General features: G+C 35.3%; 1 protein-coding gene across 3 annotated transcripts in view; it reads left to right on the plus strand.

Annotated features, from left to right (window-relative positions):
* TDRD3 (tudor domain containing 3) overlaps positions 1–22,171 on the plus strand; it is a 110,321-nt gene extending 88,150 nt beyond the window's left edge. The window contains exons 13-15 of one of the 3 annotated variants that reach the window (XM_037375857.1): positions 2,057–2,122; positions 16,551–16,687; positions 20,620–21,175. In XM_037375857.1, the coding sequence (XP_037231754.1) occupies positions 2,057–2,122; positions 16,551–16,670 (186 nt within the window). In that variant the 3' untranslated portion in view covers positions 16,671–16,687; positions 20,620–21,175. Of the gene's footprint in view, positions 1–2,056; positions 2,123–16,550; positions 16,688–20,619 lie in introns of all 3 variants that reach the window. The other 2 variants (XM_037375859.1, XM_037375858.1) reach the window with 2 other exon arrangements.
* The last annotated feature ends 4,957 nt before the right edge of the window (positions 22,172–27,128 follow it).

A 27,128-nucleotide genomic window follows, 5' to 3' on the forward strand; every position in this document is an offset into this window, starting at 1 on the left:
ATAAATATTTTTAATAATAAAGTTACATTTGGATGCCACTGTTTTAGAGTTCTTCTAAGTATCTTGGATGTAACACTACAATACTGTATTCCTGTTTCTCTCAATGTAGCAGAGGCCACTTAATGAAAATGGTATAACCCCAATGAAAAATTCACTGAAAAGCCATTGTAGAAATAAGAACTGCTTGTTTTTTCCTTTGTAAAATATGTAAGATAATACTAACGACCAAAAAGCATGGAACGTTAAGGGCCTTCCTGACTCACTTAATAGTTTGTTCTGTGGAAATAAAGAAATAAATAAAGTCAAGATAATACTATAAACTTTAAGTCTTAGTTTTATTCTCTAACTAGTAGGGGTTTTTTTCCTTACTAAGTTATGAAAGTGTGTAGTCTTAAGCGCTTATCTTGTGACGTTTTTCCCCCAAAGCCAAGTCCTTGCATTCCCTTTTCCATTCTGTGTTTCCTTAGTCACGTGGTAGGACTTGTTCTGCCGTTGACACTGCAATTACCCTTCTTTTCTTTGTTTGCTATGATTTTATGAAAGAAATAAAGATTGTAGTTCTCTCTCTCTCTCTCTCTAATGGCCTTATTTTGATTGCTTTCAAAAAGATGGAATGCATATGAACTCTCCACTTGCAGTAATTCACTTAAAAGTATTATGAAGTCAAACGTGTAGTTTAGCTTAGTTTCCTCTTCCTATATCTTGCATTGTATTTCTACCTAAAGAGGTAAGGTGGCAAAAATTTATGTAAGATAGAAGTATTGTACATAATCCCGTTTCTTCTATAATTTGTTTTGGTCTGTGGAGACTGAAAATCCACTTTGAAGCTTTCCTCAACCCACTCCTCCAGTAAAGAATGAGCTGAGGAAAGAAAAATAGAAAAGGGTCTTGGATTACAGTTTATTCATGACAGCAGACTTTTGAGAACTGAAATTTGGTAACGTTGTGCCTTGTATCTACCTCACAGAGCTCTTAGACCTTCTACAGATGTTGAATTACTTTAAATCAAACTATAATTCAGGGCTTTCTTATACCTGTCCCCTGTTTCAGGTAAGTGAAGAACTAAACTCCTGTCAGTTTTCTGAAGGTGTTCAAACCTCTCTGCAGCAATGTTAAGAGCAACACTGAAAACCACTAAATGGCAAAGGTTTACATTTTCTGGGGAAAAGCTTGCCTGTATGTTTTATGGCGGTTTATAATCCATTCCAGTGTCTCGACTTATTGCAGGCAAATACTTACTTGCCATTTCTTTATGGCTCTAAGGCCTGGATGGCCTTGGCATCACACTATCATCTTTTTGTGTTGTGTCAAGCAGGAATGCTTTCCCGTTGAATAATTAAGTAGGTCCAGGAGGTAAATTGTCTTGGTTGAATCTCTTATCTAGCGCCTGTTCCCTCAGAGTATACTAAAACCAAGGCTGTTGAAAGAGAATAGTACAGTCTGCTTAATCAGTTCTAAGATTACTGTAGAAAAAATGTCCCTAAATGGTTGGGTCAGATAAGAAATTGATGTCTTTAGTGCTTTGGCTTCTATACTGTTAGGAAAATCTCTAGAATAATTTTACAGTTCATAATTACTAAATGACTAAAAGAATTAAATGAAGGCTGAGTATTTCAAACTACTCTTCGTTCTGAATGCTAGTGCATATTTATTAATTAATTTTAATCTAAAAAGTTACTAGTGTGAATTTAAAAAGTTACTAGTGTGAATTTAGTTTCCACAAAAGGCTATCTTTCTGTCTTCTTTATAAAAACACTTCAGATTTAGGCAGTCATTTTGTTGAGATGTGCTTCATTTTCCATCTCAACAATATGTGGTGATTTCAGTTGCCTCTGTTCTCTGCCAGGCTGAAAAGTTACTTTTCATAGTCTATCCTGTACATTTTTTAATTTTTTTTTTTAATATTCTTCACCAGAGGCTTTTTTCACTTACTAGAAATGTTGCTTCAGATTCCATCACATATTTTGCAGTGCATCATCATACATGCCTTTAAACAGAATTAACATTCAGGTTGTGTTAGGATAGTTCTTTATCAAATTTATATTTGTTTCCCCAGCCTTCTTTTAAGAGGCAGTATTTGGAGACAAGCATTGTGGAAAGCACTTACCCTGATAAACTACTAGTAAGTATTTTTCTTTAGCACTCCTGTCGTCTGAGAAACTACATAGATTTTCAGACTTTAGCTTGGTATTTCCATGTTCCTCTGAAAGTTACTGGCCTTTAGCTGAAATGTTATAACTGATGTTTAAAGATGGTTAAGGAAAAGCATTTTACTTTTTAATAAACTAAAAGCAGACAAATTTCAGTTGAGAGGAGGTAATTCATGCTAAGTGGACATAAAACAGTGGCTTTCTATTTTCAGTGCAAAATATGTTTGTGTCTTCCACTTGAGCATTTTGTATTCATCAGACTATGAAATATCATTGTAAATTATTGCCAGATGTTCAAATTAGATTAAGGACACATTCTTCTTGGAGTTTGTAGTTACTGAAATAATTTGTGACAGTTAAAGCAGGGTGCTTGGAGCATTACAGTTATTCTTCTTTCCCCCACCCACCCACTTGTTATTAAATGTAATTGTATATGATGATGATTCATTATTTGGAGACTGCATATGTGCTTCTTGGGTGGTTTATTTTGAGAGAAACTGTTCCTCACAAAACACTTTCCTTTAAAGTGACTTGCAGTTTTGTTTTGAGATAGCATAGCTTAACCTGTTTTAAATAGTGTTTGGTCCTGTTGTCATGCAATGAAAGTTCTTCAGACTCACGTTTTGATACTTCTGAAGGATTTTATGCTTGGATTGTATTGTATTGAGTGTGTTGAGGTTGAATATGTTGAGTATATAAAATAAGTTAGATGTGTAAAAATGTCTGGACCATTTGTGCCATCACCATTTCTCTTCTGATTTCCCTGTCTCCTTCACCTTTCAGTGTTCCGATTTTGTCCGCTTTTAATAGATTAATTCAAAGGGTATTAATTAAAGAGGAAACTGGAGGAATTGGCATAGTATTCTTGACTAGTTACTTTGTAAGGTAGAGAGTCATGATAATGTTGGCTTGATATTGCAGAAGAGAAGCTACGACAAACCTAATTTGTAGTGGGTTATGTGTGTATATATGATCCAGATCTTACTCATTAAGTATACAGTGCATGTTGCATAGACACGTTATTCAATGTACTGAAGTTTCCATGTGCAGAGATAGTTAATGTCTGGGATGCTTGGGTGTTGGTTTTTTTTTGTTGTTGTTGTTGTTTCATGACTTGCAGGTGTTACCAGTAATAATATCTGTAAACAAGAGATTTTCTATAATGTAAGAACAACAAAAAAAGTTGACTGTGAAGACAGTTTTTTGCAGAAAGGTGATTTGGTTTTTCTTCATAAATGTTAAAGCACATCTAATTACTTTTTTTGGTTGGGGTTTTAGAGTTTGGGGGTGGGTTGGTTATTTTTAGAGATGTGGTTTTCTGCTTCTGTTGGCTTACTTTCTTAGAGTAATTTTTTTGTGAGGTTTGTAACAATGACAAGGCCTCTATTCATACTTTATTTTCCTCATATTAATAATGTCATTTGCAGGTTTCTTCCATGTCCCAGGAGAGACATTTATAGACTATTATTAAATGAGTGCATGTGGATGTTTCAGCTACGCATAATAGTTCATGTCAAATAGCAGCAATTTATCAGGTTGTCTTAGAATATCTTTAGAGAGCATAAATAGAAGAGGAAGTGTTTTGATCTGACATCTTTCCCACAAAATGTGCTTGTCTTTGGTTGGTATATCTAGATTTTCAAAGTTTTAGAGAAGTAATATTTGCTTCAGTCTTACACAAAGCATTCGGTATCTTTACTAAGTTAGTCAAGATGCATTTTTTTTTTTTATAAGCATAGAAATGACAACTTGTTTTTTATTTAGTAGTGGGGGTGTTAGAATGTTAAAGATTTTGAGATTAATTATATATTCCTTTTAAAGATTAAGTACGGTGTTGAAGAGCTCTTTGCCAAAATGGAATACCTATTTCTCTGATGAGGGCAGGGGTGGTTAATAGGAAAGCAATAAATATGTGATGGCTGTGTAAGTTTGTTGGGTTTTTTCCATGCTTTTATGCATTTATTGTGTATGTCCCACATACTGAACATCAAAAACCATAGGGTCTTCTGACTTTGGACATGCTGTCATGCAGGAGGGTATCAGGGAATATCTTCATTGCTCAGAAAGATTGTTTAAGGTTCTCCCATGCTTATTAAGCACATTTATCGGTTTTCTTTTTGTTTTTGTTCTTTGTTATCCTATACGCACTAAGCATTTCTGTTAGTACCTAGTTGGAAATGTTATTTCTGATTTTTTACTAGAAATGTTGAGAGCTTATTTCATGTAGGTTCATTTCAGCAGATATGAAATATTTTGCTGAAAAGGTTTGTGTAGTTAAATCACAGTATCTGGTTTCCTTTTTTAATTTGCTCCTCAGGTTGATCAGTTTTCTGATATCCTGGATGTTTTTGTTCTTTCCCTACATTGCATTTGTCCATATAGGACCTGCATTGTGGGTCAAATGGCATGTAGGAGAAAATGAAACCAGTGGTGTTTAGCTATTGTAGTAACCTTTGTTCTTTCCCTGATGGAGCTTCTTCAGTGAACCTTTTCACTCTGTGACAGTGATGATGAACCTTCTTGAGTGCTAGCACTGGAAGTAAAATTTTACACGATATAACACAAACTTTGGTAGGGCTTCTGTTTGCTTGCTTTCCTTGGCCCATTCCTGTCCTGCTTCTTTTCCCTGTGCTCGTAATCAGCCTCCTCTTGATGTCTGACACACATTAGGTTACATTAGTAATCCTCCCTGCTGGGCATTTTTGGGGCCCAGCCACTGGAAATTACAGTATGAGTCATATTAGTTCCTTCATCGCTGGCCAGGGAGAGGAGGGAAGTAGAGTCCCCAGTGAGAGTTTTGAGTCTCCCATGAGTTCCAGGACAGTTAAAGGGGGGAGCTACTCAACAAAAGTTGATCTCTTGACCTGGAAGAGGACTTCCCTCCGTATCAAGGAGGGAAGTACTGTGAATGCGAGTAGATTGGTATGTGTATGTGACTTTCATTATGTATTGCTTTTCTTATACATGGAGAAGCTTGCTGTGTTTTCATTTTGGTGGTTTGTGGGCTTTTTTGTTGTTGTTGTTTGGTTGTTTGGTTTTGGTTTTTTTTACTTTGTTCCTAACTTATTGACTAATTATGTGTAGACATAAAAATTTGTTGAAGATTAGATTTTAGAGCTTTAGAATCATAGAAACATTTAGGTTGGAAAAGACCTTTAAGATCATCAAGTGCAACCATTACCATAACACTGCTACATTCACCGCTAAAACATGTTCCTAAGCGCCATATCTACATGTCTTATAAACACCTCCAGGAACCATGACTCTACCACCTTCCCTGGGCAGCCTGTTCCCGTGCTTGACCACCCTTCCAGTGAAGAAATTTTTCCTAACATCCAGTCTAAACCTCCCCTGGCACAACCTGAGGCCATTTCCTCTTGCCCTATCACTTGTTATTTGGGAGAAGAGACTGACACGCACCTCACTGCAACCTCCTTTCAGGTAGTTGTAGAGAGCAATAGGGTATCCCCTAAGCCTATTTTTCTCCAGGCTAAGCAACCCCAGTACTCTCAGCTGTTCCGCAATAAGATTTGGTCTCTAGACCCTTCACCAGCCTGATTGCATTGCATGGGCTTCTTGTGAACCCAGGTGCAGGACCTGGCACTTGAACAGTGTTGAACCTCATACAGTTGGCCTTGGCCTATCGATCCAGCCTGTCCAGATCCCTCTGTCAAGCCCTCCTACCCTCGAGCAGATCAACGCTCCCCCCCGCCTCCAACTTGGTGTCATATGTAAACTTACTGAGGGTGCACTCAAGCCCCTTGTCCAGATCATCGATAAAGGTATTAAACAGACCTGATCCCAATACTGAGCCCTGGGGAACACCACTTGTGACTGGCCACCAACTCTTCTAACCTGTAGCATTTTAAAAAGTTCCTACTGTTTGTAAGCATATTTTGCCCATCATAATCTCTTGATCCTGTTGTAGAGCTTGTAGAATTACATGGCCTATTTATTTATTTTTTAAAGTAGTGGTTAGTAATTAAAAAATAGGTGTGGTTTAGCATATTTTATTTTAAAATATGTAAGCATACAGCATATACTTAATGTAGAGGTCCTGACTTTCAAGTTAAGATACTGTCTTTTTATGGGGCCATTCTGAGTTGCTTCATGAGCAGTTTCATTTTTAAGACTTTCCAAAATTGCTGTGCCCCTGCAGTACCTGTAAGCAGTTTTGTTTTGTTTTCTAATTGAAATTGTGATATATTTGCTTGTTTAAATTTTTTTTGTGTATTTACTTAAATATCTTTTACCATGTTGTAGTTCATAATTTTTTTGTACAGCTCATCATTCACAAGTAAAATCACATAGCATTTGTTTATTGGATATACGTATGTGTGCTTGACTTTGGGGATTTGTATGCCAAATTTTGTCATGAGTAAGTGTGCACACAGCATTTTGTTTCACCTAAACAGTTTCCAGATGTCACTGCTTGCTTGTTTAGGTTTTGATTATGTTTTCGTTCCCTAACAGCAAAGCATTAAATAATTTCTCGTAGTATTACTTAGTGTTCTCTTTCTGAAATTTTTGTTGATGGAATTTTCTTATTACATAGTAAAATAAGTCCAGCAATAGAGCAGATACTACACACACACACACACCCCCCCCATATGGAAGCAGATGGTTTTGCTTACAAGTGCTCTTTAGTGCAAAGGAAGAGAATGCTGAATTATTTTCCCCAATCTGCGCAAGTGTTCATTTTTACTATATGTTTAGGACTCTATCTGTATTATGAGTGTAAACTAGATCTTTCCAGAGGTCTTCGTTCAAAATTGATGTTCTCAAAAACTGGATGAATACTTTATTTATTTAAAAAAAAAAAGTTGGGGATGTTGGGGAGGGGGAACAGCTGACAGTTGGGAGGAGGGATAGAGATGGATCCTTATATTGCTGCTCCTTTCTGAAAAGTGGGACAATTACTCCTCGTAATAACATTACTCCTTATGGCACATAACTCCTTATAGTGGTTATAGTTAACTGATTTAATGTTACTAAGTTTATGTGTTTTGTTGAAAACATTTCTTCTTCCTGAATTGAGAAAGCTCAGTGTATCTGCTGGTTGTGTGTTATTTGTATAGATCTCCCTTCATTTTATCTACCTTTCTTTTAGAAATTATGGAAAATAAAACTTGATACTACTCAGTGTAAAAGCTATTACTAATAGAAGGGATATGTTGTGAATGGGTTAAATACGTATTTCTAAGGAACTTTTAAAATTAATTGTTTTTTTTCTGTATGGAGAACATAGTGACAACTTGCAGGAGAGTATGTTTGTTTCAAGTACAAACCTCACAAGAAGAGTTGTACACTTATTATGTGCCACAGGGAATACTGCAAGTATGAATAACCTATGCAATATCCTTAAGGTGAACAGATATGCTAGCAAAATGTCTGTGGGATAATCTTGCCCAAGGCTTACATTATCCTAGTTTTATGGAAATGTAGTTGGAATGTAGTCTAGTTAGAAAACAAATGAGTGCTTTGTTTTCAGAGTTGAAGATAAAGAAATGTCTGATTACAAGTTAACTCTTATTTTTTCTAGTGATCTCAGATTTAGAGTATTTTATTATTTTTCTTGTCCATCCATCTATTTTCCAGTTCTTGATTATTTTTTTTTCTGAAGAATTACAAATTTTCTGTCACTTGGTATCTAATGTTTATTGCTTCACTCAAAAATGTTAATAGTGTATGTCTTAACTTTTTCAGGATTGCTGAATCACTTATAAATTTAGTATCTTAAATGAGCGTGTAATAAGGCTTTAGTTGATAAATTGCTGGCATTGAAGAATGCTTTGTAGAATTTTACAAAAACTGGTCAAGAAAATGTAAAATTATTTGACTTCTGATGTTTGGTTAGTAAAAGTCAAAAGATTTACTATTAGTTTGTTTATGGCGTAAAGAAAAAACTGTGCCATCCTGAAATTTTTGTTTTGAAAATGAAAAAGCAACTGATACTATGGCATAGCTCCATACAACCTAGTTTTACATACCGTAGTTAGGAACATATTTACTTGTGACCTGCATGTGTTCAGTGGAGACAAAGACACACCCTCATAAGGATCAGTTCCTTTTTCTAGGTGTAAATAGGGGAAACAAATGGTTTATATGTGTTTTGGTTCTTTTGTCGTTGGTTTTTTTTGTGTGTGTGGTTTTTTTTTTTAATGACATTTCAGCAAGTTTGTTTTAATGAATTGTCAGTAACTTTTGGATTTGATTATTCCTGCATTAGGATAACCATTAACTGAAGTTCTCTGTTGCATGAAAGGCGATGTACAGCACTAGAAGGTATTGTGTCTTATTTGTATGGTACTTAAAAATCCCATACAATTCGAGAAGCAGTAGAACAGAGAAAGATGGCACTATTATGGTATAAAATGTTACATAAATGGGTAGGAATTATTCTGGCTGCATATGGAATGGCAACAAATGATAATTATATACTTGCAGTTCAAAGTCTCAGGAGGTTTTTAGTAAATCATACAGTACTATCCAGCAAGTTAATTGTATCATTTTCAGGACAATTAAAGTTCTCTTTAAGATTTTGCAGTAAATCTCTGGGTAGTTTCCATAATACATTTAATGTTGCTATTTCTGTCACCACTGTCTTGTTACAGTATACTATAGTATTTTGCTACAGTAAAGCTAAAAGCTTCAGCAAAGCTATGGATGCTTTTGACATAAAAGTCAAATCAAGTTACATATGGAATACTATAAATGTAGTGTATACATGTGTATATCCTTTACAGTTGTTTATCCTGCATATCCTTTACAGACAGAAAATAATGCCAGTGTATCAGTGTAGTTGGTAAGAAATATCTTTGAAGTCAGATGTAGTCTTTACTGCTTATGGAGTTGAGCTTCCTTATTGGAAGTGGACAAATTCATACTGCCTTAGGCATGTACTGTTACAGAAATTTAAAATTAGATTGATTTAAAAGGTATGGATAAAATTTACTTCAAAATCAAGGTATTTTCTTTTTGAGCAGACCTTACAGATTCTTACCAATTCAGGATAGAAGTGTGTTGCTTGTAAAAAGAAATGTGTTTAGACAATGATGCCAAACATGGCCCTATCACGTCATGCATGTGATATTTTTGTTTTCTTCCTGTTTTGTTTGTTGCTGTTTCAGAGCAATGCAACTGTTTCCATGTTACAGTAGAACCTGGTTAGTCTATTGGTTAAATACCCTGTAGTTCACCAACTTGATGGTTGTATCCAGAAATCAACACCAAAACAGTACTTTCTCAATATGAGAGAGAAAAATTTGAAAAAGCACGTGTAAACATTTTCTTTACATTTTGGGATTGTTGTTTTGCATTTAAATAATTTAAAGATGTATTCTTGTTGTTCTGTACATCTTCTATACGCTTTTCTAAGAATAGTCTAAATAGCAAACAATTTCTTATACCAAACAGAAGATAAAATGTTTATTTTAGATCTTTGTCACTTCAGTAACCTAGAAATATGTATATGGAGAAAGAGAGAAAGAATGAGAAAGAAAGAACGTAGCTTGAATGTCATTGTTCTGGTTTTGGGAGGTAAAAAATGCATATGGCCTTTCATATCTCGTGTGATTTTTTTTTTTTTCCCCCCTTCATTCGTGATTCAAGAATGAAGAAATACCTGATCCTTTATTTTTGAATTATCTCTGCCTTTCTCTCACTTCGTTTTCACAGGTGCCATGTAAAGTTACCAGTTCTATTAGAAGCTAATGGTTTTGGTCTTTAGGATAATTTAAAATTAATTAGAAATCTGGAGAACCTATTTTAAGTCCTAAATGTCCTTACAATCCATTGCAATGATTTTAAATTTTAAAAACTGTCATACTGTTTTTAAGTTTTAAAAAAATCAGAGCAAGTCATGTTTACTAAGAGAACATAGAACATAGAACCAATGAACTCTATACTATAAAAATGGTTCTCTGTTAGAAGGACATGGATTATCATGTGTGGGGGTTAACTTAAAAATGAAAAAGTCCTGAGTAGGGTTTGTTTTAACTCTTTGTGTTTTTAAAAAAGCAAATACACATGCATTCTGGTAAGAAGGTGTAAGTTCTACTTCAGCTTATAAGTAAGTATCCTCCTCAGAGATACTTTTGGTTGTTTTTAATCAATTGGTTCTAATATCAGAATCTGTTTCACACACCCATAACATTTGAATAAGGGCAGACTAATTTCCCATTCCATAAGATAAGTTTAAGGGAAAAGAGTGACTTAGGGATATGATTTCATGGACTGAGCCGATGAGCAGCTGTTGGCTCTGGGAGAAGCAAGCAGTTCTTCCTCCCTAGTCCTGACCCTCCTGCCTTTTGAACCTGCATTACTTTAAAAATTGCAACTGTACATGTGAGCAAGAAAGAGAGAGGAAAAGTATAAATAAGAGTGTTGAAAAGGTTGAAGAAGAGAAAGAAAAACAGTTTTAGTAGCAGGACATTACATTGGTGCAACTGTCTATGGCACTACAGCCCATGTGTCAGAATTGGTTGTAAATTTGAGGGTGTAACATAGTTGATTCCTTTGTTTAGTTACAAAAGTTTTAATTGTAGTGTTCTGATACACTTCAGAAGATCTGGGCAAGTTAATTAATATCATTAACCTTCTAAATGGTATGTTAAAAGGTTAATTTAAAAAACCCTTTTATCATATGATTATTATAACATTTTTTAAAAACTAACATTTTTGATTGCTGTCTTTACAGTTGGTTATGTGTACTTTTAGCCATCAGTGATACATTGCTGCAATGCCTTACATGATATGTGAGCATACTATAAGTATATTTTTCCAAAAATGTAGTTCTGCCCTGACTCCTTTAAAGGCACATTAATAGGGCTGAGTTTAATTATCGGACAGCAGTGAGGAGTCAGCTCTGTGCAGGTCTAGCAGTATAACCTTGAATCCCACTTGTCTTCTCACTCACAATTTAACCCAGAAATTTGTATGGCTGTAGGCCCAGTCTAATGTAAATGTGTTGTGTACTGTGAAAAAAAATGTGAACATCTGCACTCTCACAAAGATTATTCTGCAAGAAGATTACTGTGAGGGGAACAGATATTTTAAGTAACAAGCATAACTTGCAAGGAAAACGGATCAAGACCAAATATGTTGAATTATTCTGTAATAGACACTTCAAAAATGCTCTTGTCACAATGAAAAATCTGTATTACTGGCAATTTCTATTTTACTTGGAATTTTCACACCTCATTTGATAGTAATTTTTGAAATTGTGCCCTAAAGCTGCTCTAAGATTGTATGAATATTAAAAATGTTACTTTATTTAAATGAAAAATTTTCTTTTTTTCACAGCATCCCATTTTCATTCTTAGCTATTATGGAGTTTGAAGAATCCATTTAAGTATTCAGATAAAGTAAAAGTTTAAGGAAATACTGTAGACACTTTAGCCAGTGATTTCCCCCCCCCCCCCCCCTTATAAGTAATAGGATATGTAATATATTGCAGTTTAAATATTTAAGTTTAGCTTTTTCTAGTAAACATGAATTTTTCCATATGGCCATAGTGTAGTTGAATTTAATTGTCTAGTTTCTTTTTTTTTTTTTATACATCTGTAAAATCTTAGTCTATTTTTGATTGATACAAGTGCAGGTATGTAGAAGCTGCAAAAATAAAAAAATTAAGTACTCAAGGTGATCAACACTGGATGACAAGGCAAAAGAAGCAAGTTTTAAGAGAGGAATTTAACCAGCAAAACAAGAGATCACTTGGTGTGCTAACAGCAGGAGACAGCTGTTGCCAGCATAGTGGGCAATGCAAAGAGGCATTAAATCTGAACCGGGAAATGGGAGTTGAAATGCACATGAAAGCAAAGCTCATTTTGCAAGGAAGCCAACACTCTTCCTTTTTACTGAGTCCAGCAAGTTTTTCATGCATTGATTACGTGAGTGAAATGAAAACTAAAGCTTTTAAACTGAAACAGTAGTTTGACATTACTGAAATGGAAAATGTCTTCTGCTTACTTTGCCTTCTGTCTCTTCTTTGTCCCATGATTCCTGGTCCCACTCTACTCTTTCATGCCTCCTTGCACAAGCTCTGATGCTCATCCCTTAATAGCCCACAGAGAGCTATGATTGAAAAGCCTTAGCAGTAGGGCCATGGAATAGAGCAGAATTTTCTGTTCATAAGCAGGAATGGACAGAGGTAACTAGTCTGCAGGTGGCAAACGGTTGGAGCTGCTCACCTGTGACTTCAAGCCACAGCCTCAGTGTATGTGAGCAGAACATTCAGCAAAGCTTTTGTATAATGCGTAACTTCTGTCCTGCTCTTTACTGTCATTCACCTATTGATTGTTCTCAGAATTTATACAGTAAGTACTTCAAGGACTCATTAAAAAAAAAGTTTCTGAACAGTTCTTTTGAATGCACTGAAAGAAGTCTTGTAGCTGAAATTCAACGAGAGAGTTTTTAATGAAATATAAATTTAATATTGTTAATTTTAAGAGTAAATTAATAGTTAAAGTATTTTAAATGCTGCATTTATAACTTTGTTCTGCAGCTATGGAATCCGTTGAATTTTTTTATGTAAAAGCACAGTGGTAGTCACTTGGCTGGACTGAAGTTACTTGCTGATTCACTACATTCAGCTGATAAAGTGTGGTGGTGGTACAAGCTCTTCAGAATATATGGGTCCAAAATGCACTGAGCATGCATATATACCCATTTTACACTTTAGTTCTTGTGTGTCTTATGTGATGGAATAAAAATTTCCAAACTAACAGCAAATTTTTATGGCAAAAAATGTGAATAGAAGATGAAATTCCCAGTGACGTATGCTTCCCTGATTGCCATGGTTTTTGAATACCTGAAGAATGCTGTCCTTCTCCACATTCTCTTTGTCATTCTGACCTGTTACTGCAGTAATTTCTTTGTGCGGTTCATTGTTTGCACTGTAAAACTTTACTTTTTTCCGAAGGATCCGCCAGTTTTTGCTGTCTTTTGCAGTTGTGCTTAGTTGGTATCATTTAATCTCAGGGTACAGAGTCCTAAGTGGGCATTGTGCAAGTACTAGAAAACTCAATCCTGGATCTAGGAATATTAGATAAATAATGAATAATAAGCTGAAAGATGGAGATAATATATGTAAGTTTTTGGAGTGATGTACTAATATGAAACCTCTACTGGTAATACAAGGAGAATGGAGATGATCTGAGAGAGGTTTGTGGCCACCTTTGCTTTATAAAATGTAATCTAGATTTTACATGGATAAGGAAGTAGGAAATGGAACAATTTAGAATGAGTCACAAGCAACTGATAAATTGAAAGGAAGCAGCAAGAAAGATTGGAAAAATAGAGTTGGTGACAAGTTGTGTGACCTAATTGCAAGGTTATAGTGGAAAAAATGTAGGCAGCTGAAGTTTTTAGGTTGAACAGGAAAAACAAGGAAGTGAACATTAGAGATCGTAAGTTTTGCCTACAAAGGGTAGATGCTGTTCCAGAAGAGAGATTGCAGTTTTGAGCATGGGGTGGAGAGATTTTAAAGTGAATTGAGATGAAGGTGACACCCCCCCCCAAAAAAAAAAAAAAAAAAAAAAAATCCTTAAAATGGAAATAAAATAAAATGGCAACAGAAGAAAGATGAAAGATCAGTGGTGGTGGTGGATTGAGGGTCAGTGATCAAGAAATGGTGGAAGAAAAGAAATGCAAGTACTTGCAAAACAAGAAACAATGTTTAATAAATATATGTCTTAACATTCTCCAAAATAACACCTTGCTAAATCCAATTAGGATTAAATGTGAATACGTGAGACACAAGAAGCAAATGACGATGTGTCATCTGATGTGGAGATGGCAGGCTTAAACAAGGTGATCAGTAACTCTGTGTGGGGAGCCACTGTGCCTATATAGAGAAGTATGGGGGAACATTTGGAAGGTGTTCTGTTGCTAATTTATTCTTACTGTTATTTGCTGCATTGCTTGCTTTCATTTCATTCAGAGGCTCAAGAAAGTTAATGTGGTTTCACATTTCACTCTTGCCTGTTGTAATAAAAATATTTAAATTGGAATGCAATCTGAAGCTTTCATTTCTATGTGTAAAGACAGCTACACCAAAATACAAATGTGTAAGACAAATTCTAGTTTTAATTTGATTTTACTGAATTCAAAGTAACAACATTAACTTTTGAGAGTTAAAGATTTGCTGCTCTAAAAATTTACTCTGATACACTTATTTGTAGAAAGGGGTTGGCTGTTAGAGGTGGGAGGCGATGCACTAAACTATTTAATTTCTGTTCTTTTTGAGCAAAGACTACCAAGGTTAGAAAGAAAAGATTCATGCTATTTCGCTACAGTCTCTTGAAAACACTGGTATGCATTGCTAAATTTTCAGTTATGCATATATGCCATTTAGTTTTACAGTTCTGGAGAAATCCAAATATTGAGCACGTAAAAGTTCACCAGTTTATTCTTGAAGAGTGAGCTCTTCTATGTTAGAATGAAGCTCTGGCAAAGAATTTTAAGAAAACTTGCAGTTGCATCTTTTGTTACTCTTTTGGCAAATAATATGGAACTATTTTCAGGTATTCGCATTTCTTAGAGTATACTGAAGGAGCTAAAGGTGCTTGGAACACTTGAGGCATCTAGCTTACCTTTTAACGTTTTGGTGTTAAAACGTTAAAAAAGCTTGCATTGTCACTGATGGGAGATTACTTCATATACTAAGCTGAGGGTTTGTACTAGGGCTAACAGTATTGCAAAGTGGATATTTTGTTGTTGTTGTTGTTAGACATCTGCTTTTCTATTTCTTTTTCTTTTGGATAATCAGTGTCTCCAGACCTCTATATAAGGGAATCGATAGTGCTGCAAGCAGTAAAAGAGGTACACTGAGAAGAGAAGTTTCATGGCAGAATTCCATGGTTCTTGGCCTTTGGCTACAGTGAAACTAAAAGATATAAATCAATTATGCTGTATTAAATCATGCTGAAAATCTGTTTTCTTCTACAGTTATTGCAGACTCTTTGTAGTAGGGCTTAATCTGTTGTTCTGGAAATATATCCAAGACCACAAATGTGCCATGTAAATAGGAGACCATACCATGAGGAATGTGGTTGTCTGTAACTGTTATTTTTAAAATGCATGTTTATTGATATTCAAGCTGATTCAGAAAGAGACATTTCTTGAGCAAGATCTGACTTTTCACGACAGAAAGAAACTTAGGCTGCAGATTTTCCTTTCTGTCTCTTACAGTAAGAATTTTACTGCTGTGACTTGTTCACTGTTACATGCATGTTGCAGTCTTTAAGACAGTTCCTGGGTGTTGGAATTGTTGAACTTTTAATGAATCATTTAATGTTCTTGGTTTGTGTTCCTGTATGTTCCTATGTTGTGAATGAAAGGGAATTAAGAAATACATACGCAGTGCTTTTGATTTCTTACAGGATGTTCCCTCTGGACCTACCTGGTCTTTGCTACAATGTAGTATTAGGATATTAAAGAAATGGAAGTATAACTGTTTCCCTGAGGCATCATTTGACAATCATACTTATGTTCAGAAACTTTTTGAATTTTTTTCAGCCTATAATTTTTCCTCCTGTTTTTTTTTTTTATCAACTCTAATGCTTTTAAAATTCTTCTCTACCTTTAATGTGCACCACCTTCAAATAATCCACGATAGGAATGTTTTTCATTTCACTATTTCATGACCAAAGTAAATACAGAGCTATTTTAATCTTTCTTTGTAAATCACTCTCCAGTGCCTTGATTATTTTTGTTGGTTTTATCTCTCAATTCCATGTAACTTGTCAATATATTTCTGGTAATGAGATGCCTTGGAATGAATGCAATATTGAAGTATGTAATTATCTCTCCACTCATTATTTAGAGGTTATATTTATTACTGCTGCACTTAGCAAAGTCATGCCTAAATTGCTGTCCACGATACTTGTACGCTTATTTCATTATTACTGCATCACAGATTTGTATTTACTGCTTCAGATCTGTGTTTCTAGCATGCATATTGCCAGATGCTGTTCCTTGCATTTCCATTTCCTAATTCTTTTATTTCATTTCCCACTCATTTCTAAATTCCCAAAAGCTCGTATTTCTCCTGCTCTGGCATGTTATTGAGGTTATCTTGGTTCTTGAGTTTGTTGTCTGTATGACTCTTTGAAAATAATTTTACTTTAATATATATGCTTTTTTCCTGCAAATATTTAATAAGTTCTGCCCTAGGGATTGAGTTTTGAGATTCTCCTTCTTGTTAGCTTTCCTAGGCTTGAAAAACCCACTCCCATAATGTCAATTATTTTCAGAAGTGGTCATCAACACAGAAATAGCAGTTGCTATGTGTGTAAGAATTCATTTGTGTGTGTGGGGGGGGAGCTCTGTGTGTTTGTATGTATGCATAATGTATTTTCCTACTATTCCATTTAAAACAATGCTGTTTGCCTGCAGGAGGAAGAGGAAGAAACATATGAGCAAACTCTAGAATTCCGCAGAGGAGGTGATGGTCAGCCAAGACGGTCCACACGACCTACTCAACAATTTTATCAACCCCCAAGAGCTAGAAACTAATAAATAAGAAATAAAAGGTAAATATATAATATTGACATGTTATTTATGGGTTTAGATTTAAAAATAAGTAGATCTGGATTGTTCTGTACTTCAGTGTTCTTCAATCTTTGTGGAGTTTGTGAGAGAACTTTCTGCAACTTTTCCAGTATGTTGTACAAGAACCCTCAGCACTGGGTTGCAGATGATGAATATTTTGATCAAAGAAATTACTGTAATCACCATTTTGCAAGCAAAGAGAGAACTTAAAATTCCTAGAAAAAACTTACTCTTTATTAAAAAAAAATTAAGCACACGTGTGACGTACTTTCTTTGATAGTAGTAATCTCTTTATAAGGAACAAGCACAGAGCAGTGGTTGCTACACCAGTGGAGACTTAGTGATAATAAATCCAGGTCTCATAATTTAAGTGGAAGTTTTATGGTTGTGTCTTTTTAATTTAGAAACCACTTGTGATCACCTACATGGAAGATATGTTTGGCATATTGCTTCTAATTTTTTCTTGGGGATATTGGTGTATTTATGATAGAAGTTGGATATCTGTTTCTCTGGATTTTGTGGCTGTAGGTAGAGTCTTAACACACCTGTGGGAAGAGGGCAATAAAAACACTTTGACAAATAGCTTTTTAACTTTGCTTTATGTAAGGACTCATGTCAGCAAGCTTTTACTTGATATGTTTTTCACCTGAGAACAGTAGCAAATCTCTCTTTCACATACATTGGACCAACTTTGCTGAAATAAGCAGGTGTAGTCCCTGCTGAACGCCATACTGTCTGTCTCTGTCCAGGGTCCCATATTCTAATTCTGAAGAGCCATTTCTGTGAATAGTCTTTCTCTTCTTTTGCTTAACATGGGAAGAAGAATTTGCAACACTAAAATCTAAAATCTGTGTACCTCCTCATTCAATGGCAAGCTCAAGGCCTAGGAATATTTGTAATACTCTGAATCCTAACGGTATACTTGCACCTATACTTTATCGATTAGCAGAAATGAAGGGAATATATATCCTCAGAAAATACACCTGAGATGAACATTCAAAAATCTAAAACGGCCATTCAGATAAAACAGTATAATTATTTTACTAAAAGAATCAAGCATGCTGTACTGCTTTCATTTTACTTGTGGATTGTCTAAATCTTTACTTTTCAAATGTTGATTAAAAGCTTATCCTGAATAAAGAAAGCTTTGTAAAGTTGCAGGCTATTTGGTCTACATCTACAGTATGTCTTTGTTTTGAATCTGTTGTTCATTTCCCCCACCCCACCTCATCAGTTTATTTTTCCAGAGCTCTTTTTAGATCCATTCCTTACCTTGCTCTAGTCTTCCAAGTTCAGGGTGCTTCTGATCTCTGCAGCTTTGGATATTTCTGACATGCAATAATGTATGATTTTGCTTTTTTAATCATATGCTGAAATACCTTTTTCATTTTGGGGAGTACTGGCAATGTAAGAGCAAAATTTATTCCTGACTCTTGCCAAGGTGATAATTATTCTATTTTTGCACATATAAGTTGATTTTTTTCATTTTAAGTGTATCAATCAGTATCAATAAACATGTCATGAGATAATTTATGCAGAAATAGTTCTGGCATGTGCACTGATCTGAGCTCCAAACCAGCTCAGTTTGCTCAGAGGAGTGTCAGTGTGATCAGCCAAATGAAATGTGCTCAGGATACACAGCAGTTAAAAACGAGGGAGATTTTTTTGTGTCTTTAGGTACTATTTTTTATATGTCTCTAATATTACAGTATAAGTCTGGAAAGCTATGTTTTGGCCTTGGTCACCTGGGAGAGGGGAGAAAACAGATATTGAGAGAGAGTGATAGAAACTCCTGTATCTCAAGAAGAGCAAACAAATTGTTGGCAAGTAAGGAACAACCTAAGGCACAGGTGGTTGTTCCTTGCGGGTGTTCTCATACCTTGCTTTGAAGATTCTAACAGGACCCTGATGTAAATGGATAGCAGACTCAGTATCAAAACCTACCTACCATAAAAAATAGTTACAGCCCTTCCCCTGCACCAGTTCAAATACTATTGTTTTCTGTCAGACATCTCCAGATAAAGGTGTTAAATTCAGGTGGTAAGTAGTGTCAGTTAAATAAACCCAAAAACATTTGTCAACAAGTAGCAATGGATTCTTTTTATTTCTTTTTATCGGGGGGGGGGGGGGGGGGGTTGGGCGGGGAATAATTAAGGTGTATTTTGGAAAATGAAGCTGAACATAATTTTTCAGCTACTACTTACTTTAAAAAGTGCATCTTTTATTGACAATATTTTCAGATATGTTCTTATCTTCATTATAATTTAAAACTCGGTTGAAGAGATGAGGTATTTCTTGTGTCCTTTTTTGGCCCAGGACTGTTTACTTCAACATCTGCTAAAGTTAGATAGTGCCAGTTTGCCATCCAAAACTGAATTTACCCTGTGCAGTGTACAACCAGCATTAGCTTAAACCTGGTAAATTTTGGTTACTTTTGTAAGTCTTAACTTTTTTGGAATATTATGCACTTTATCTTCTGCAAAACAAATAGCAAATATTGTAGGAGTTATGCATACCTTAAGTAGTTATTACTGTAAACAGCAATTCATTATGAGAAAATCGTGCTTGATAGGAATATTCATTCCCTTTAGATCTAAACATTCAGTGCAGTCTTATTTGGCTGCCATAACTTAATTGTCTTGAACTTTTAAGTGGAAACTCTAAGTAGCTAATATATAATCAATTAGAGTATTTGTGTATTTGATACTAAAATGATTTGCTAAATCTGGCTATTTTAATCAGCTCCTTTATCAGATTCCAGTCAAAACAACAGGGGGTAATGGTTTTAAACTAGAAGAGGGGACATTCAGACCAGATACAAGAAAGAATTTTTTTATGATGAGGGTGGTGGAATATTTAACATGTTGCCCAGAGAGATGGTAGACGCTCCAGCCCTGGAAATGTTCAGTCCTGATGGCTGGACAGGGCTCTGAGCAACCCGATCTAGTGGAAGGTGTCCCTGCCCATGGCAGGCTGTTTGGACTAGATGACTTTTAAAGGACCTTTCCAATCCAAACCATTTTATGATTTTGTCTTTCTGAAGGGCTTCATGCCACACTGTTCTGTGCTTGAGTTAAGAACAATTGCTGCAGACTTGCAGGAAGTCTTCACTTGGTGTTTATTATGAAGATAGAGCAATAGAGTAGTCATGTTAAGGTGAAGTAAGAGAAGTATGGGCTAGTCAGTGCCCCACCACGGTTGCAGTTGACCTAGAAATGACCATTTATTAATATCCAGCAGTGTGAAGCAGAGAGCATTAACTCAGAATTTTATTAAAGTACTGCATTGAGAGCCCTTCAACTCAGTCTAGGTTGTTTAGGGTATGAGTTAAATACTGTCTTTAAACAGGTCTGTAAAATAAGATATTCCTCCTAGAGAATCAAGATATAAGAATTAGAATCTAACAATAATAAAAATACATCCTGAGCTTACACTTCCTGTATAGAATGTCCTGACAGTATGAAAAAGAAGGGGGAACAAGTAATCGGAAAGGAGTGTTTTGAAGTATCGTATCTTTTGGAGGAGCTTGAAAGAACTGAAGAGTGTGAACTTACGGGTGCTTGGTCGTTATCTGTTTCTTGGGTGTTCCTTTGCAACAGGGCAGAATTAATCTACACCTTGTCACACTTGCTATAAAATCTGTATTGAAGTCTTTACCACTGGAGAAGCTGCAATTTTTGTGAGAAGTCATTGCTAGAAAGCATTCTTTCTTTTTATTATACTGATTGTGTTTATTGCATTGAAATGCAACCTTCTGATTTATGCTTTTAAAGACTTGTGTCTCTGTGAGTGCTGAAAAGCAGATACCTGCTCTTTTGGAGGAAGAAGATGAATGAACAGTAAAGCATGTGTTGCACAAAGAGCAGAGAGTTTTTATGCTTATCTACTGTATTATTTTTTTTTTTTCATTTAGAAACCACCTCACAGTGGGGAGAGATTCACTGGCAGCTCCAACTTGCTGAAGACTCTAGAAGAATTGCTGTCTTTTTCCAAGTAAACAGGGGTGGATCAAAGAAAGCTCATGTGAGCAGAAGGAATTTGGACCTGACATCACAAGAGACTTTTTTAAAAGTTGTTAGTTATGTGAAGCTGAATACTTTTTACATGTGAGAGGCAAATTGTCATTGCTGCCATCAATAAAACCACAGTGCACTATTCTATTCTTTGCCTTGCATTCCTTTTATTGAGCCTCCATTGTTAGTTAATATAATACTAATGTATCATGATTTTTATTCATTTTGAATTGATTTTGGTTTTAATATTGTTTCTATTAAAGTAAAAGTAAAACTTATATTTTCTCAAAAGCAGACAGGATTGGGCCTTTAATTTAGATTTGAGGCTAGCATTAGTGAAACGTGTTAAAAAATTTCAGTTGATTATTGTACAGTGAAATTCTGAATAGGTTTTGACTGTTTTCCATGTTTATTTTCCAAAGTTGCTAAAGTCCAAATTACAAGTTTGCCTATTAATGTTTTTCATGATCTGTGACTAAAAAGTTGAAGGGGAGAAAAAAAAAATATCCGTTTCAGTAGTCATTTTCTAAATAATTTTAGGTACATATTTTCTTTTTAGGAATATTTATATTACAGAAATAGAAATGTTTCTAGAAGGTACAGGAAATTAGTTTAAACAAAAAATAATGCAAGATGCATATGAGTATTTTAAACGTAAATCTGTGTATACATGCACACATCTGCAACCTGTTGAATCGTAGGTTCTAACTTTCTTGTAACTTTAAATTCTGTTTTTATTGTTTCATAGAATTAGAATTTTTTTCACTTATCATTGATGCTTGAAAGAATCTTATGTCAAACTACTTTTCATTCCAAGCTGTATCTTTGAGACTTAAGTGATTATGACAAATAGCTGAAATTTCACTATATCTTTAGCATAGAAGCACTCAAGATCTATGTACCATGCAAATCCCTTCTAAGCTTTATTCTGACCATTTAAGACTGAAATAGCACTTATGTTTTGAGGTAGTTCTGTAAAGACAGAATTCTATCTGACATTGGTATAAATTGTACAATTAATTCTACTGAATTTCTCTCTTGAGTGCTCCTTACAAAATTCTTTTTGGATAGAACCCAGTTTATTTGGATGAAAAGAAGTTTAATATTGAGGATGTAATTGAATGTATTTGCAGTACATAATGTGGATTACTGTCCGAATGCAGTCAAATCTTACCCATCATATAAATATTTTCAGGATAGTAAGGAATCAAATGGTTTGCTGCCTTAGTGGATCCTAAGCGGCTTCTTGAGAATTATAATGCAACTCACTAATAATTCTAAAGAATTTTGGAAGCTTAAACCATGAGCTGTATAATGTTTAAGTCCTTCACTGTCAACTGGCAGACAACATATTTTGTTAGATTTAAATTAGAAACCACTTTCCAAATACTATGAATCATCCTGGTGAGTTCTGCTAAATTGTACCAGAAAATAAATAAATTGTAGATCTAATACATTGGATGTTGGATGCTTTACTTCCAGAATTATTGCTGAGACCACTGATAGCAGCTATTCAGCTTCATAAAGCAGTGCAGCCGTAGCTTCATTTGAAAAAGCAGTTTTGATTTTTCTTTGCAAATAGACTGTGCGCTAAACGAGCCCTACAATCAGTGTACCAAAGCAACTTGTGAAGTCAAAATAACTTTGGTGTTCTTTTGAGATTTCATACTTGCTGTGAACTAAATCATAAAATTCAGAAAAATGCAGTCTGATGTAGTGAACTTTGAAAAATAAAGCCTACTTAAGAAAATTTTAAGACTGTAGCAATCCAATGCAGCATTCCTATGTAGTGATTGTGGCATTCTGAAATTGCTACGTGTATCTGCAGCTGTCTCTAGGCAAATTAAATATTCAAGAATGTTGGTTTTCTTTGTAAAACAGTAGAGATGAGGTCCTGGTCTTCTCACTGGTGCTGAGGAACTGGAGAGCCAGAGTAAGCAAACAGCTGGAGAGTTTCCTTGAAGAGACCTGTTGGGTTTGTGTGCTTTACGATTCTGCAATAACTTCTCTTAAAAGCTCTGCCTATTTAGGATCTGAAGAACAGTGACTGAGTAGATAAAAACTATTTGTATCAATGTGTTCTGAAAAGCAAGAATTCATATATTTGTCCTCATTGATTCTTGTATCTGGAAACAACATGATGATGAACTAGGTATGTATATAGATTATTTTCTTGATTTGCATAATCCATCAAAACCACAAATATAATAATTTGTCAGTCACAATGTAGTAGAGTTTATATACACAAGAACAACTTTATTTAGCTTTTATGTCCAGGAAAAGTAATCATGACTAGGAAGATCTTCAAAACTGATGTAAAAATTAACTTCTGGGTTGTCAAAAGAAAGCTCCTGAACTTTGTGGGGCAACATCCATGTGGTTAAAGAAAAAAGGCTGATGAGGAGCACTGGATCCTGATCACCCACACTATTTACTAGCTTGCTTGATTTCTGAGTCTATTTTGGAGTGTTCTTGACTAGCTGTTTCTAAGACAAACCTGTCATAAAGAACCTTTGCCCTTGGCAGGTGTGACATGAGCCATCTGTGCTTCTTGACCTGTGAACCAGTAGGTCCCTGGTCCATGGCTGTCCTCACTAGGGTAATAGATACAGCTTCTGAGCATTTCTGTCTTGAATTTAGGAATGGAATTTTAATGAGATGTTTTCATTGTCCCTGGACTTGTATACAACATTTTTAGATAACAGGAATTTAAAAAAAGGCAGAATTTCTGATTTAAATTATTCTAAAAGTTATGTGCCAATGTGCCAAGTTGGTAATGCTATCATTGAATAAAATTTTATTCCCCCCCGTTGAGATATAACATCATTTTGAAACAAAGAGTGGAAATGTTCTGTGTTTCTCTTATGTGTTTTCAGAGTTTTGTTTTCATTTAAAATTCTTCCTTGGATTAACATCTTGATAGATATTCATACCTATTTTTAATATATATTAATATAGCTTTTCCTTTTGTCACTAACAGGCACTTAATAAGTCTCTGGCAACAACTGTACAAAGCATTTTGAGGATCGCTTGTCAAGGTCGCTCTTCCAAGAAACTGCTGGAATTGTCTCTGCAGAATCTCTCTGTAATGACTTGAGCCTTATGCAGATGGAACTGGTTGGGAATATGGCTTTCCAAGGCAGTATTGAAGGGTGGTAGAAGGACAAATCTTACCCATGAGATGCACTTGGCATTGGATACAGAATAAGTAAAAGCTTAATGGAAGATAAAGATTCAGTTTGACGTAAATCTGAAGGTTCATTTGGAAGAGAACTCCCAAACAGCCACGCTAGCTAATGAAGGTTGGTCTAATGTTAGCCAGGTAGCTGAAAGAATTGGCAGCATAGCTTAAACAGTCCCTTTATAGCATTGAGGTTAGAGGAGACTTCATACAGAAAAATCCCCAGTGCTTGTGCATACAGAGGAACATATGGTTCAGAATTATTGTCTGTAGATGCTTCTTCAAGAATCCTAGTTTGATTGTCCTTTCATCACGTGACTTGATCCAGCTCCAGTAAAATCTTTAACTTTCTTGAGAACTGTATAAGCATCAAGAATGACTAATTGCACAATTTGGCTAGCTTGGTTTAGCTTTTTACTTGATACACAACTATTGAGGTGTTTTCTTGTTTTTATTTTTGTTTCTGAAAGGTTCTAGAGCAACCTATTGTAGGAGAGCAGCTACACTACAGAAGGTACTCCAGATATGTAGGTACCTTCTCATAGCATCATCAAGGCCAGGTTGGATGGGGCTTTGAGCAGCCTGGACTCCAGTGGAAGGTGAACCTGCCTCTGGCAGGGGGGTTGGAACTAGATGATTTTTATGGTCCTTTCCAACCCAAACCATTCTATGATATTTCTATGAAAAGCTTTCTGTATTGGTAATACTGTTCAAAGCACTCGTAAAAGACTCCCAGTTGTCTTTTTGGGTTTGATATTAATTTCATATCAGTTGCATATATTCGTCTGTTCTGGCTTTAAATTCCAATTTTGTTTTGGGAATGATTACAAATAATTTAAAAGTGAAGATAAAAATTACATCAATACTTAATTTTCCTCACAAGGTTGAGAGACCATAAAAAGTCAGTTTCCTTGCAGATACATGGGCTGTTGAGGGCCGTAATTATATTCTCAAAATTATGGTTGTATAAGTGAATCCTAATATATATTAAAAATAAATCTTTACATGTATTCAAATACGTAGAAACTGTGGGAAGGCAAATGATTAGGTGTATAATGGCAACATAGCACTATAGGTGTTCTAAAAAAATTCTGCAACTGCTTCTAAGGAAAATGTTTGCAGTCATAGTGCCTTGCAATATTTCATGCAGCTTGACTAATTATTTCTATCTTAAAATGGATGCATAGATAAGTACTGTGCAGAAGATACGTAATTTTCAGGCAGTTTAGTATGTCATGAGATCTGGAATGCTTTGCTTTGCTTTTATACCATATATTTCTAAACTGCAAAGGTTAAAGAACATAAATATTTTATACTTGGTTTACAGTCAATGTAGTCTTCAACCCAAGTATATTCTGTAAGTGACTAGATAAATGGCTATGCCTCTGCTAAAACAGCTGTAATCTTACATGTCTGTGCACACGTTTAAATCTCTACCATCAATTTTGTGCTGATTATTTTTGTGTAGCTATTTAGAAAAGGAATTCAGTTTGTTTACAATAATAATAAAAGTAAAAAGCAGAATAAATAAGGAATGCTCTATCATTTTGACGTGCCACAAATTAAACATTGAGTGGGTTTTATACTGAGGGACTAGAATAGCATATGCAAGTGTTCCATGTGCTATTTGAATGAGTGAAATAGCTTTCTTCAAAAGTGAAATATTTTAATGTGTGAATTCGATATGCCCCCAATTAAAAAAAGATTTAATGCCAGTTTAATTGATGGGATAAGGCAGATGATCTACTCTGGCATTTCACTGCTTTTGACATATCAGTATCCTTGGGTATATTATGATCAAATGCTCCCAATAATAGGTATTCTTGATGCCCAGCTATTAAGTGTGGTTTTTACTTCACTTGGGTGGATTAAAATGTATATCAAAACTTTATTTAGCATTGTGCATGGCAGAGTTGAGGTAATGTCATGCAGACGTTAATCAGGAGTAGGAGTTATACCTAAGTTTCAGCGTATTACAGCTGCAGAAATGATAATAGGATTCAACATGTCCTGCTCCATTTTACTTAGTTGCCTAACTTTGAACTCTCATTTTCAGAAGGAAAAATAACGAATAAATTCTTGCAGCTCTACATAAAACACTGAAAATGTGACAGACCTTAAAAAAAGAAGTTGATGCCTACTGCATCTATAGAAAGAAATAAAGTTGCAAGAGTCATGAAATGTGAAAATGTGCTATGCACATCAGCCAAGAACCTTTGCGCTCGGTGGCTGTGGAATATGGCATTTTTTCAAAAATATTAAAGGTCTTAAAAATTCTGATATAGAATGTCATATTTGAAGAGAACCGACCCCAGCATTTCGTTCAGTCTCTGTACTCTATGAGAAACCTGGCTTTAGTTGCCTCTGGCACTCTAGCTTTCTCACAGCGCTTTGCAAGGAGCCAGACAGCAGTTGGGAATCTCAGATAGAAGTTGATAGACAGGTTACTGACAGTGGTTTATGAGTTCCTTCTAACCATGTGAGCAGCTGTACTCTGCTTGGAAAGCATGGAAGATGCTGGGACACTGTGGTTAAATAGTTGTTAAGGAGGAATGCTACATCGTTAACATGTTGCAAACTGGAGTTGTGTGTACTTGAACAAGAACGTGAGAGGTGGGAAAAATAACTTTAAATGGTGATACAGTAACATTTTTACCAAATAAAGTATGCCATCTGCAAAGCACTTAGCATCTTGAAATGCAGCCACGAATGGGTAGAATGTACAGTATTTACAGAAATAATATAAATTTACAGAAATAATATAAAAATTAAGATTCTTTGAATGTGTCATCCATGTTGCGCCATTTGTTTGACTTTTCTGTTTTGCAATAGGGTCATTATTTTGATGTGTATGTTAAGAAGGCCTTTAACACTGTTTACCTAAGGTGGTAGGTAAGATGCTGTTATTTTCTAGTAGGCCAATAAAAATAGTCTGCCACTAGATTATTTGTTTTCTCTTTTCGTTGATGGTTAGAAATAACAATAGCTACACATTGTTATTTCCTTGATAGTAATGGACACTGATCTTTTAGTAAGAGCAGGCCCTATAGCCTCTTACGGAGGAATTGGGGGGCCATGCTGAACCCTAGCCAATCTGTGTAACTGAATTTGTATCCTTATCCGACCAAAACATTGATGTGTCCTCCTGTAATTTTGTACCTCCTACTGTAGAGAAACATTAGTGAATGGTGGGTCACATTGTTTCTTTGTTAGGTGCAATTACATTCT

The sequence above is a fragment of the Falco rusticolus genome, chromosome 2, assembly GCF_015220075.1.
Source record: "Falco rusticolus isolate bFalRus1 chromosome 2, bFalRus1.pri, whole genome shotgun sequence".
Classification (NCBI taxonomy): domain Eukaryota; kingdom Metazoa; phylum Chordata; class Aves; order Falconiformes; family Falconidae; genus Falco; species Falco rusticolus.